Genomic DNA, 15174 nt, shown 5'->3' with positions numbered 1-15174 from the left:
GATATGACTAGACTGGGGTGCTTCCACTTCGGGTTATAAACAACCTACAACTTAAAAAATATTAAACAAATAAAAATATCGTATCTATAGTCTTTAACTTTCCTATTATCTTATCAATTGTAAAGATATTTTTATATTTAATGCTAAAACATCCCCAACAACGACACCAATAACTTGACCATCACAAAAAATGTGAACATTTGACTGAAAAATGCTACACCAAAAATATCTGAAATAAAGAAGCGGTATCTGTAAGTATACGAGTCAAATTGTGATATAGTAAAGTGTATAACAAAACACTGAGAAGTATTTCGAGGATCATACCCAAGGGAGGATAGATTAAATATATTGAAAATCTCTTGAAAATAATAAGTCTAAGTAGTAGTGTTTAAATTCTATATTACTATAAACCATAAAAGAGATAAATGTTGAAAACTAAATACTAAAATAAATAATAGCAAATAAACACAAACGACTAAATCAATTAAACAAATTAGGAAGATTAACTCGTTTCAGGGGTTGTCATTAGCTTCAGATTCGGGTTTTAGGGTGGATTACCTATTAACTAACCAATTATTACCTCCTAGCCTCTAACTGATTAATTAATTGGTTGATATTCGCTTATCTCTTGACCTCACTTTCTCAACTAGGATAAACTACGATTTACTCAAAAAACTTGTCTCTCGATCTCATTTACCCTTTGTTACTTCCTAGGGTTGTCAAGCCTAGGGCTTAAGATTACATAATTTATACTAACTAATTTGATTGACAAGCCCTTAATCCTCCATTAATCACGTCCCCATCCACTCGTTAACTCCCCCTAAGGGAATTAGCTACTCATAGTGTTCATAATCTCAATTTCAATTAACATAAACATGTAAATAACATGATTAAACCGAAAGAGAAAAGAGATTTAGAATAATCTCGATTTGTGTTGATTAAGAGCGAAATAACGAATCTCTCGATTGGGATAGTGAATCATGCCGCTTGTAAAGGAGAATAAATTGAAGTACTTCAATTGCATTAACGAAATCTTGGATCAAAATCGATTCTAAGAGAAAAGACCAAAGCGTTTTAGAAAAATAAAGGAAAACTAACCCTAAATCCTACTCCTAAACTATGAGGGTTTTTGGATGCGTCTAATACAACTTAGTTATATCAAAACCCTAAGGTTTTATTTATAGAGGTGTTAAATGCCTGAATTAGGTTTTTGACACATCCTAGGTCTTCATATAAGTTTGATTGTATGGACGAAAATAGCCTCGCAATACTTAGGCTCCATGTAAGTTCTATGTTAGGCCATACACAAGCTATGACACAACATGACATTAAAATTGTGGCGTTGGAAGTTCTTGTCGTGCTTTCACGGCTAGAAAAGCTTGTGTATCACTCGTCCCTTATTCCTACATCCATTGGGCCCTAAATTAAGCATCTTATACACTCAATTACATAAATTACAACTACCTAAGGCCCATGTCGGCCTAATCGGTCACTAACACTCACAAAATGTGTTAAAAATACTTATTTTATTAAGTTTTACTACCTAACTACTAAATATCGAAAATGCAATAAATAAATAAAAAAATACTAGAAAACAAGCTCCATAAGTGCGAAAATATACCAAAATAACTACTACATATGACGACAGGTCAGGTTGTAGGTGACCACTGGTAGTAATTTTTTTTCCATTAGTAAACTCAATATTATTTTTTATGATACAAGTTACTTTCTTTGGCAACAACAAGTACTGTTGGCATTGAAAATGTATAGGTTGAAAACGTTTATAGATAATTCACATGTACTTCTTGCATAGTATATTATCGATGATAGTGGTGTAAAGAAGATAAATCTTGACTTTGAGTTGTATGAACAACAAGACAGTGGTTTAGCCTCATGTCTTTTGTCTTCAGTTAGTCAGAGTGTATTACTGCACTTTGTAACACCCCTTACCCAATCCGATCGCTGGACCCGAGCTACGAGATGCTACAAATAATTTTGAAATAGTCACACACAATTTAAAACATTGAATGATCATATTAATACAGACATTAATTAATACAAATGGAACAGAACTAAATCGAGCTTTAGAATAAAATAAATTAGATTCAAGCATGAAAAAGGACCAAACTGTAAATTTTTAAAACTTTAGAACTAGGTATCGATACTAAAGGAATAAATATCCATACTTTTATGGTGGGTATCGATATTATAATCAATATCAATACCGTTTTGACATTCTACAAATTTGAAAACACTGTTTATTTGTTCAAGTATTGATATCTCAGTCCCTTTTATCAATACTTTTATCCATATGGCAAAAAATCACAAGTTTGAAAGTTCATTTCATGCCCAAACCTATATCTTAATTCATAGATACAAATAGGTACACATATGACTTGCATAAAACTCACTCAATTCATTAAAAGCATTTCATGATTCGACCATGATCTATTAACCGTCTTACATATTATAATTAACAACTAAGTATGCAATTAGGTACCATTATCCTAATACTATCTATGCCATTTGGCACCATCATAACCAACTTCAAAACATAAACTCAATTATATTTACAAGCATGTATCATCATAGTACAGTTTACCTTTGTACATAATCAAAACTTACCATGTCATTAAAACAAATTAATTTAATGAATGCATACACCACAACTATCAAACAACACATATACCATACATTTCACCCAAGTTTTACCATTTCCCAACCATTTTATTATCCAAAGACAAGCATACTGTCACCACACATACTATAATCATTTACCCTATATACATACCATAGTAATCACTAAATTCAACCATATGCATGGCAACCATTATAATAAATTACAACTTCAACTTATAAATTTAAACTATCAACTCAAAATAACCTAAGCACATAACATATAACCATTTAAAACACAAACCACAATCAAGAACCAAAGTACCAACATTCAAGATTGACCAAAAATGAATCGCCTATATACATGTCACAAAATCGAGTTTTAAACGATATAAAAACTACTAAATCAATATCAAAATACTGTGAGTTTCTCGATGATCCACTTGACACATTCCGCAAGTTGACACTATAGGGGAAAAGGAAACAATAGAGTAACCATTACAATTTCTTAGTAAGTTCACAGGTATAAAAACCAAATAACTTACCTTTGGTTATAATTATACACTACATGCTACTTAGCTTGGTAAAGTTTGTCTATCATGGCAAATCAAATATATAAAAGGTGAGTTCAACATTTATCAAACCATATAGTAACTCAAACATATAATATTTCAATTCACTTATTCAGCATTTCATTATCATTCACAAAATAAACAATAATTTAAATCAATTCACTATCTTAACTTATCATAAATCTATTTATTTACAATACATCCCATTTCAAATTAATGTTAACATTTATTTTCATTTCATAATTTGAATTCTCAATCAAAATAATAGTAATTCATATTTATACCAATTAGATATTGACTGTCAATTAAATATCAATCACTACTTTATTCCATAATACTAATTTTGAATCACACTCATCGATTTATCATGTTTTCATATTGGCCTCCTAAGCTTGTATAACTGATTCTCAATATGTATATATATATATCATCTAATCATCATATAATCTCATTTCACAAATAGACATTTCATTTCACATTTTCTTCCATTTCTTATCCATTTGTCATCTCAATATCGAAGACCACATCTCACATTCAATTTTCCAATTTCATGGATTTCAAATGCTTATTCGTTATCATCATTTTTTTATCTTTTATCCCCCTCTTAACACGACTCAGACTCGGAAAGATACATGAATCCAACCATTACACCAGTTTGGCACCTAGTGCCTCATCGGATAAATCCAAAGCAAATAGTTGCTCTTAGTGCTTATCAAATAGTTTGACACCTAGTGTCTCATTAGTATAACCGAAGCAATTTGGCATCCAATGCATCATCGACTCGTGTTTGAAGTAACCCTGAACTCTTCCTATCCTATGGCATGCCAACTATATCCGACTCTATCCGAACAGTTAATAAGGTATTAATTACTCAATTTATTATCAATAAACATCTCAATTCACATAGATTTTTGTCATTAAATAATTCTTCCATACTCATGACATCATCAATCATTTCTATATGCATTCAATTACACATGTATATATATACATATTTTTCACATATATTCCATTCGGTCCTTATTACTATCAATATGTCTAAATTGAATCAATTCAACTAATTACATCAAATCATCACTTTATCATATAAAAAACCCTATTTTAGTCCAATTTAGATTCAATTATTTAATTATTTCAATTTTTAATTCATTATATTAAATTTAATCCTATATCTCACCTTTTTGTACTGAATTGTAAATAATCAAAATTTCAATTAAACATAATTATAATTATAATTATAAATGCATAATAATTTAACTCAAACATACCGTATGAACTTAGCTAATCAAGACAACAAACAAACGACTCTCTAAGGACTAATCTGTAATTTTTATTATTTCCCCAATTATCTTCAATTCGATCCAATTTCTGATCTATTCAATAATTCAATTCAATTTATAAATTCCAAATCTCTTATTTCATCCAATTATAAACATGTATCAACTCAATTTAATTATTCAGCGACCCCTAAAGTTTTACATTTTATTCAATTTAGTCCCTAAAACTGAACCTGCTATATCTTCCAAATTTGAACTCCAAATTTTAAACCCACTTCACTTATGTCCATATATAGCCTCCTATTACAAAAATTTCATACCATTTTCAGTATATTCATAATTTAGTCCCTAAACTCAAAACTAGCAATTAGTTTCACAATTTAATCCTTTTTTCCATTCTTAATTTTTTAAACCATCATTGTAACAATCAAAAGCTTCAAATATCTATAATAGAAACATCTAAAATCTTTAACATTTTTAAAAACGGATATATAATTTAGCTAAATTGAGTTACAACGATCTCAAAAACATAAAAATTACGAAAAATAAGCTTAAATCGGACTTACATGCAAGAGCCGGTTGTATAGCAAAACTTGAAGCTTCTAAGATCCCTTCAGTGGCTATTCGGTCGATTTGGGAAGATGAGAATGAAACCTTCTCTTCCCAACCACTAATTTTTTTAATATTAAACATTAACATTTTATTATTATTATTATTACTTTAACTAAAATATTTCATAAATTAAGCCACTGACAAGCTATTACAAGCTATAGCAGTTTCAATTGTTTAAAAGTGGTTAAATTATCACTTAAGCCCTTAAACAATTATTAATTCAGCCTTTTATCAAATAAAAATCAATACTGATTAACTTTTACAATTTTTACGGTTTAGTCCTTTTTCCTTAATTAATTAACCAAACATTAAAATTTCTAAACCAAATTTCAATACACCTACATAATAACTCCATAAATATTTACGAACTTTATTTACAGAAACAAGGTCCCGATACCTCATTTTCCTAAACCACTTAACTTTCAGTACGCACCACTTGTACCTTGACCAACTGACTAATTAATAAAATCTATTAAATCACGATTCACTATTATTCTATATTTAACTTATAAATGTTAATTAAATATATCTATGAACTCTCTCGTCGAAATTGTGGTCCCGAAATTACTGTTTCCGACACCACTAAAAAATGGGTTGCTACACACTTAATCGGTCACAACATTACTTGTAACATTTGGAATGCCTTATATCATTTTGAAAACTTAGGACTTTAACCAAGTAGGCAGTTGATGATTTCATTCAATACACTCAAAGAAACGTTCCTCAAATGAACAAGAATAAGTGTTCTTCGCTCAGTAAATAACATATACATGACTCCTCAATATATACGTAATTGAGACTTGCTAACATTCTATATCATTTACAATCGATCTTTACTCAAAATAAACAGGATGAATAAGGAATATCTTCAAATAGCTTCGGATGAGTCTCGAATCTTAAGGATATACTTCCTAATTTAGCCCAATTCGATCATATCCACCAAATTTGGAAAGTTGATTGCTTCGGTCCAAATCCAAATCAATTTTCAAGATGTGTTGCTTATGTAGTTTGGATATCAAGAATGAGCTAGCAACCGGTCGAAGTAACAACATGAATCACAACCTAATGAATTTTGTTGTCAAAATTTGCCAACATAAACATGACAAATTTTCTGAGCGGACAGTACTATTGTCGGTTGGCACTAATCCAAACACTAGTTTGGGCACTTCTCAAAAGTTGCGTCAACATAAATGAATGTCAACAAATTAATTTCTCAGCAACATTGTGATTTCTTCAATAAGTATTTTTATGATCTCTCATTAAATAAAATAAAAAAATATGAACTTATTTAATTAAAAATAAATAAGGTTAATGCATTATTGAAGACCTAAATTTGACAATTGTTCTCGCATTGATGTTTGAACATTTTTTATCTAGTTCCTGAACATGATAATTGTTCCAGCATTGGTGCTTAAACCATCTTTTGTTCAAGTTGATCACTAAACTTGACAATTGTTCTCTCATTGAGGCTTGAACCTTTTTCTGGTTAAAATTAATTTCTGAACAATTACCAAATTCAAGTCTTAAAATATTGCATTAACCCGAAAAATACAAAAGCTTACTTGAATATAATATACTAAATTAAAGGCGTTTTTTTTAATATATGAGCCTAAAAATAATAAAGGTATGTCACTCACCACACGGTTTATACTGTTTAGGCTAAATTATGGTTCATGTGGCTTGATGGATGTAGCATTCAAATTTACCCTTTCTGTATTCTTTACTTTGCTTACTCTGTCTGTACCAAATGAATAGTTGGATTCGTGCGCTTGTCCACTCGATTTAGCTACTAACTATTCAGGTGAATTTGGCAAAATATCATCTAAGCACAAATATCAAACATCAATTTTTAAAATAAATATAAATAAAATATAAAATTCTCATAGAGATTGAATGGAATGATAAAATAATTTATGTTCAATTTTTTATAAAAATTCCTTGTTTTTTTTAGCATATCCGTATGCTCCCGGACAGCTAGTGGGTTGCAGGGATTGAAGTGGGTACAGTAGATATAGCTTATTAAGAGGAGCCCAGTGAGCCAGAATCAAATCATAACACCTCTATTCAAAAAACTCTCCCTTTCATGTATAAATATAACTCTAAACTTCATTCAACATATCTACCCTTTCATATATATATATATATATTTACTGCTTCTATTTTTAGTACTAGTAGTCGCAGTGACATAACAACAGTAGAGCACTGCTGAAGCTTACTCATTCAAATGGCAGGCAAAGAAAAGGACACAAGATTTATTAATAACAAGCAGGCCTGTGAGCCTTGCAGATCATTTGGTCAAAAATGCAGTCATTTGGTTAAGAAGCAGCGAGCCAAATTCTACATCCTCCGACGTTGCATTGCTATGCTTGTTTGCGGCCGTGAGCGTGGCGACCCTTAGGAGAACCCCCCCCCCCCCCCCCCACCAACGGCCACCTTAATTGCTTTCATCCCTCTCCCAGTTGTACAGTAGTTAAGAAAGTACTTTTCATTTGATATATATATATGTTATATAGTAGTATTATTTTTAGCTATTACTGCTAATTTCAAGTATAAGAAAATTTAATAAAATTCTAGATCTGTTTAGGTTTATATTATTGCTTTCCTCTTACTTTGCTTTTCTTTAGCTGTCAAATGGATAGATGGGACTGAAGGGAAATGTGGGTTGTCATCTAAATTTTCTTAACTGTCCATTTCTCTTCCACGTATACTTTCTTCATTCATTCTTTTTTTAGCTATCTGTTAACAATTTTCATTGGCAAAAAAGGAACTTGTTAATAGTACCATAGTTCATCATATTGCCTCAGTATTCAAGTGCTGATAGCTGTACTCTTGGCCTCTGCTAATCTGATATATTTTATAATTTATTTATTTATTCTTTTTTTTAAAATTGTGCTATAAACTGGGTTGCATAATCTTCCTTTTTTTCCTTTTTCTTTCTGGAGATCTTTACATGAAATCATCATTGGTTAAAGAGTAAAAAATATAGCATCCTTTTTCACTGTCAAACATATGAATCATTAAACAATTAATAGTTCTTGCCTTTTCCTTTGTTACTAACACATGTAATTATCATTAGTCTAAAGGAAGGGAATAAAAAAACAGAAGAAACTAGTTTCAAGTAGATGTGTTGGATTATATATTTAAAGCATAATTTTTAAAATATATGAAAAAGAATAAATATATTCTCGTATGTCTGATAACTTACCTTCAAATAACAGGGAAGAAAATGTTGCCATTTAAGCATTAGACAAGAAAATATAATTGTTATGGTACATTCAAGTAAACATGCATTGCACTAATCAACATGCAACCCATACCTATAAATTTCTACTATTATTTGTCAATTCAGACAATCTAATCACAAGGGCCTTATGCTTAGGGGACATCAGACAATAGGCAAGCACTAATTTTAGAATTATTTTTCTTGGACCATCTTCCATGCAGTTTCAACTTGTTTATACACATATATATTTATATTATATTTCTTTTGTCCCCCAATCCCACCACGTTTTAGTTTATTATTCCTTTATTTGGAACAACAAATCCATCGGCTCAGATTCAATGGAATGGCTGACCATACGTCAAAATTTATACTATATATATTGATCATCAACATAAGAAATGTTTAAGTAATTTCCTCTGATAAATCCCACAACTTTTTCTGCAGGTATTGCAAGTTGCATTTAAATTAATTATCCTTTAAAATTCTAAGTAACCCCCCCTCCCCCCAATCGGAAATTAATTATGAATGTACTCTTCAACTAAGAAGGTAGGTAAACCAACAGGTAGACCTAGTAAAAAAAATTACATTTTGACAGAAATATATCGTATAGGTTAAACACTTTAATTACAGTCCCCATGGGTTCAGATTTATCCATTTAATCATTGAAAACATGTTCATGGAAAGGGCACTAGTATTTTGATGTAGAAGCGGTGCAGCACCATAATAATTTAAAACCCAAAAAAAAAGGGGGGGTTAAATATATCCGAGAACATGCATGTGAGAGTTTGAATTATGTCCAACATATAAGATACCCTTTTAAGTACACTGAAAATCACATGTGAAAGGAAACACAATAAAATTAGCTGATATGACACAAAAAAGTATTAGCTTTGGGATGCTTCCAGGGGAAGAGCAAAAACCCTATTTTACAGACAAATCATGCTTTTGATCTCTTGTCTTCTGACAATCTTATCAACTGGTTCTCATTCAAACACGAGTTTGTTTATCGTAATTTCTTGACATTAATTTTCATGTCTGACAGTTGCTGTCAAAAATTCATACTGATATATGCACCTAGCTATGTACCTTAACTAGTTATATACATATTAGCAGCCAATTAATCAATCAATCAATCAACCTTGATTTGTAAGACTTAACACTGTGCATTCGAAAGCATATACTTGTCTGACTTTCAAAATAACCATCAACCTAACTTTGACTATGGTTATAATACCTAGTAAATAATAAAGGACTCTATATAGTGAAGGGGAACTTGGCTTTCTACATAGACTGGAAAGCTAATACTTCCAAGTAACAGTAATAAATATACTACCTAGGTGGGCTATAAAGTTTATTTGACCCCAATGACACATATGTCTATTACATTATTATATTTTAGTGATGAAAAATGAACTAGTACCGGAAAAGTAAGGTAGTAAATAATTTATTTTATCCTCAATGTAGGTAGAAAAAAAAGAGGTACAATTTGATTCTTCACCATGTTTCTATTGCTTTTGAAAAGCTTCTTGATCGTCATATATAATGTATAGTAATAGTTTAGATTGGGTCTGGTAAAAATTATTTTCCCACGGCACTCAATGTTGTTTTGACATTCTAGTATACTAAGTAGTACTAGTAAATTCAATGGAGTAAAAATGTTAGTATAATAAACAAATCAACTTTTTTTTTTGGAAGGAGAATGGGTTAAACTTTATGTGAATTTACTGTTGGTAATGCAAACAAATTGAAATATATATATAAATAGTTACGATTTGACAAAATCAAATTTTAACTTCTAAACGGTTACGATTTAATAAAATCGGAATCTGGGTGTTGAGAATTTTTAAGAAACTAACTCTACAAATTTATCGTTTTGCCCCTTCAGAAAATAGTGTAAATAGGAGGTCATTCCCCTCAATTTTGATAGGACACAACAAGAGAAAAACAACTTCTCTCATCCTTCTGTTCTCTATAAGAGAAAAATTTTGTTTAGGAGATTAGGTTTTGAGCGGGACCGTTTGTGACCTCTCTAATCTTTCTTGGGAATCGAACCTAGTGTAGTTTCGTCAATTTCTTCCAGTTTATTTTTCAATCAGATTTCTGACCAACTGATTTTATTTTTTCGGTTTTGATTCCTTTCGTGGAGAGCAATATCAATTGTGTTCCACCTTCATTATTCGGGTGTACACATATTGAAGTATTGTGTTAACCTTGGGGCACGACGTCCATTATACGATTACACTGATCAGAAAAATTTACTTTTAAGGCAGAGGTTCTTTCACGACACAGTGATTACTTTATTTATTTACGCTCAGTTTGGCTTCCTTTCAATGCTAACGGTTTTGTTTTGCAGTAGTATATTTCTAACAATTTAGAAGAAAACTATACTATTGTTTAAACATGAAAATCGTTTCCGTTTCCCGTTGTTGGAACTGATGAAGGCTCCAACAGGCAACGAGCTAGAGTGTACATTTGAAGATCGTTGGAGCAAATGAAGTTTCCCATTAAGGCAATGGGTTTGAGAGCACCTAAGTAGTGCAAAAGTGTGCCTAAGTAGCATTGGAACAGTTGCAAGCTCCATCTGTGTTGGCCAGTGTGCCATTGCGATCAAGATGGGCCTAGAAGGCCTAACGAGATTGAGTCGAGATAGGTCAAAGATCCTTTGAGTTTGACTGGGTCTGAGGACTCTTGAGTTTGAGTTGGTCGGAGGTTCCTTGAGTTTGAATGGATCTTTGTTTGAGTTGGTTGGAGGACCCTTAAGTTTGAGTTGGTTTGAGGACCACGAGCGGATTGTTGGATCGTTGTGTTTAGGATAGGGCTTACGATACTCTTATCCATGATAAGCTACTAATACATGAGATTTGTAGAGCTAGTCTAAGCATCATCAAGTTTTTAACCAAATAGATTGGAGGATTATTGAGTCTGAGAGCTTGAACAAGAGAACTAGTGGGGGATGTCTTGTTCAAGCAACCTATAAGGTTGTGCGGAGAAAGGAGCAGTGTGCCAGAGTTTGCATGACTGAACATTAAAATTCAAAATTGAGATTGAGATTAACCTAGTTCGGTGGTGTCGCATGTGTTGCGGTTGGCCAAGATAGCCACACCCAATGAGGTGACTATGGAGGGGCCGAGAGGGCCTAAGTTGAGGGTGACCAATGTGTCTGAATTTCTCATGTTGAGAACTTTTGTGTTGGTTCCGCAAGGGACGGTTGGTACAAACCACATCCAGAGGGACGCATCCAACGGGATGTCACAAGAGTGTGGTTGGTGCCACATCTAGAGGGATGCTTTTCGAGTATCAAAGACATGATAATATTCAGTCGACAAAAGGACATATCATTAAGGGTTCCTCAAGGTTGTAACTAACCACCTCCGGACATACCAACCTCAGAAGTGAGAATATTGTTACAAGAGATAAGGAATTGGACGGTGTCCGCAAGTATACGGGTCAGGTTATAATATAGATTTGTACAATGAAATACTAGAAGTACTCCAAGAATTGTACCCAAAGGAGGTTTGATTAAACTAAAACTAATTTCTACGCTAACAGATCTAATTAGTACATTAATTAAATTATATTACGAATAATCATAATGTGATAATAAAGATATTTTCTAACAATAATAACAATATATTAGATTATAAACTTATCAATTTTACGACAGAAGACTAACACACTTCAATGTTCATAATTAACTTCTACTTCAGGTTCTATCCAATCAGCTAGTCATTAACCTAGCAGGGCCTCTTGACCTTCCACTAAACTAATGAGTCGGCAAGACCTACTTATCTCTCGATCTTACATGTCAGACCGAGTTAGGGTAAGGTTTTCACGACATGCGATAGTGATTTCGGGTTCATTCCTACCTATATGACTTTCTAGGGTCGTCAATCCTAGGGTTTTAAGTTCTTTCTTTCCCAACCAACTGATCCGCTAAGAAACCCTACATAGGTGTTAACTAATCCCATATCCACTTGTTAATCTCCCTAATGGATTAATTCCTCATGGATCTAATGCATACAATATCATGAATTTAAAAGATAAGCATTTGTAAAAGATCAAGAATAAAAATGCGAAAAATCATTATATAAATATTATGGCACGAACAGTAATCCGTGAAGAGTTGACAGATCCACAATCCAAATCCCATGAATAACAAAACAAAAAGTGAAATAAAAATTACAAGTAAAGAAATTTCAATTACAAATAAAAGCAAAATGAAACTAAGTAAAAAAAATGTCCTCTAAACTATTCTGAGCAATTCTATTTGTAGGCCTAGGGTTGGCAGTTGGTCCTTGACCTAAAACGATTGATTATTTCTTATTAAAGTTCATTATGTAGAAGAAAACACCCGTGGTCCATTAAGTTACCACGTTACGTTGATGTCGCGACACCCTCTAATCTGTGTCATGACACTAATGACATACTACTCCTTAGGTATTATGCTTGTTGTGTTGCGACATCCAAGCTAAGTGTTGCAACATCACGGGTAGTCCACTATCTTTCTACCTTTAAATGATGTCTTGCACACTCACTAAACATATTAGTCTATCTTTAGGCCTACATTTTTCCACAAGGTTATATAAATCACCTAATTTGCTCATTTTATTACCTAAAAACTAAAAGTGAAAACTAAACACAAACATAACAAAATTGATTTCCTTTGAGCTCATTAAGTACAAAAGGTAGTTTAATCTACTATAACAAATTGCGACAGATCAAACTCCCTCACACTTAAGTCATTTCTTGTCCTCAAGCAAGAAAAACATAAAGTAAATGACGACCCTTGAGCAAGTATGATACAAAGATTAGCTTTGGAGCGAAGCAAATAAGGATAATTGTAAATATACATAATTCTAGCATGATATGTAAATGAGTTACCACTATCAACCTCAAACACCTAAGTTTAGTATACTACAAAATATATAAACAAAAAGATTATCGAATATATTAATCCATTAAAAAAATTACATAGGGATTTCAATTATGCTCATAGAACATAGACAACTATTGTTACGTTTACTTAATGTAATGCCCATTCACAAATAAATTAACCTAGGTCATATAGGACTTTTCGGCTTGTAACATTCTAAGGCTTAAGATTGATATGGAATTCAAGAACAGGGCATATCAAAACGGTTTTAACCATGAAATTAGTTTGGCACATCATATTGTTTCCTATTCACCCCCTTTAGTATTCCTTCCTGCTCACCGCCTTATCTCTCTTTCTCTCACTTTCCTTATTTCTCCATGTAGGAAGTTATAGTATAATAATAGCAACTGCAGTCAACTTAACGAGTTTTGGTGCACAAATGACTGAGTTTTTTCATTTTTGTGACATACTAATTTTGGGTCACTTTGACTTTTTCATTCTTTTCTCATTCACAATGTTTTAGATTGAATCAGTTCTTTTTCATCTCATTTTGACTTTTTCTAAATTTTTCTTTATTTGCACACTTTTGCTTGACTTATAATTACTATATCACACTGTTTCTTCTTGCTTCACTCTAATTTTTCAAAACCACCATTATGTCTCTACCTATCCCTTAATACGTATGACCTGACGTCTAAGTTCGTGCAGTTCAGGGATAAAAAAGGTTAAGTACAATTAATGTTTTGGCTTCGGGTTTTGTATGAAGGTTCCTCAAGAAGTGGTTTCTAGCTCAAATATAAGTACTGAAGGTTAATGAATAAGGTTAGCTTTTTCGCTCTATATTTATACCAACAATGCCTTAGATCATCCCTAGATCTTTCAATATTTATGAATTTAATTAACTAAACAATTGTAACTCTAATCACCTAATGTTCTTACTAGCATGCTTGTTTCCCTACATTTTCTCTATCATTTGGTACACTCAATTACTTAATGTCTATTCGTAGTGTAATATATAGAACTAATTAGTCTAATAATTGATAAATTAAAATCATTCACTATCATGTCAAATTTACAGTAAACACAATTAACCTATATGCATGCTCCTAACCAATCACTTGTATCTCTACAAGATCAAGCACACATTAGACACAAAAAATAAAAAATAAAATCATCAATTTCATAAATTTAAAAACATAAATTTTCTATTTTATTCTCCACTTTAGATAACACATTGTCCCTAATGTGCAACCCTCAAATATATAAGAAAGAAGTTACCCGACTGATCGTGAAATTGTTGTAACCTTATGGTGGGTTTCTCCTTCCTTATTTCCTGAAGCTTGTAATTGTAGTGCTTTCTTCAGGTAGGGTTCCTACATAGAAAATTTATAATAAACAAAACAAATATATATACTATTGTTAACCTGCTCCTAATCTAAAATAAAAATAAAACTCATCCAAATTAATTGTTTACACTTTACCAAAATAAAAATTAAAAATAAAGTTCAATTGTAACAACCCGGTTTTGATCCTAATCGAAATAGTGGTTTCGGGACCACAAATCCGGGTCTGAAAAAAATATATATTTTAATATTATTTTTTGTGTTTGTGATATTTGAATTTGATTGGGTGAAAATTTCGTAAATTAATTTGGTCGTTTGTGTGGTTAATTTGATAAAAGTATTAAATTGCATAAAATGTAAAAGTTGTTAGTTAAAGTGTAAAGCACCTATTTGGTAATGGCTTTTTAACTTGAAGTCCTTAAAGGGCAATAAGCCCATTTAAAAGATGGTGGACGGCAAGATGGCTAAAAGAACAAAAAAAAACCATGCATTATATGTTTTAATTATTATTTAACAAAAGTCAAAATAGTAAACTAATAATAATGTTATTATATGATAATAAAATAAAACAAAAGCCATGGTTGTTATTATTTTTCCTTAGCCGAAAGTGAACAAAAGAAAAAGAAAGAAAAAAAAGCTAGAGTTCAGCCATTTCTAA

General features: G+C 31.7%; 1 protein-coding gene across 1 annotated transcript; it reads left to right on the top strand.

Annotated features, from left to right (window-relative positions):
* Window positions 1-7150: 7150 nt before the first annotated feature.
* On the top strand, window positions 7151-7618 carry LOC107898444 (uncharacterized). The gene has a single exon (XM_016823919.2). The coding sequence runs from the start codon at window positions 7302-7304 to the stop codon at window positions 7473-7475; it is 174 nt and encodes a 57-aa protein (XP_016679408.1). The 5' UTR covers window positions 7151-7301; the 3' UTR covers window positions 7476-7618.
* The last annotated feature ends 7556 nt before the right edge of the window (window positions 7619-15174 follow it).

The sequence above is a fragment of the Gossypium hirsutum genome, chromosome D04 (assembly GCF_007990345.1).
Source record: "Gossypium hirsutum isolate 1008001.06 chromosome D04, Gossypium_hirsutum_v2.1, whole genome shotgun sequence".
Lineage (NCBI taxonomy): Eukaryota > Viridiplantae > Streptophyta > Magnoliopsida > Malvales > Malvaceae > Gossypium > Gossypium hirsutum.
Note: the sequence above shows the minus strand (reverse complement) of the source record. Positions and strands in the feature narration are given on the sequence as shown.

Coding starts and splice junctions, on each gene's coding strand:
- LOC107898444 (XM_016823919.2), top strand. CDS start 7,302: ATGGCAGGCAAAGAAAAGGACACAAGATTTATTAATAACAAGCAGGCC.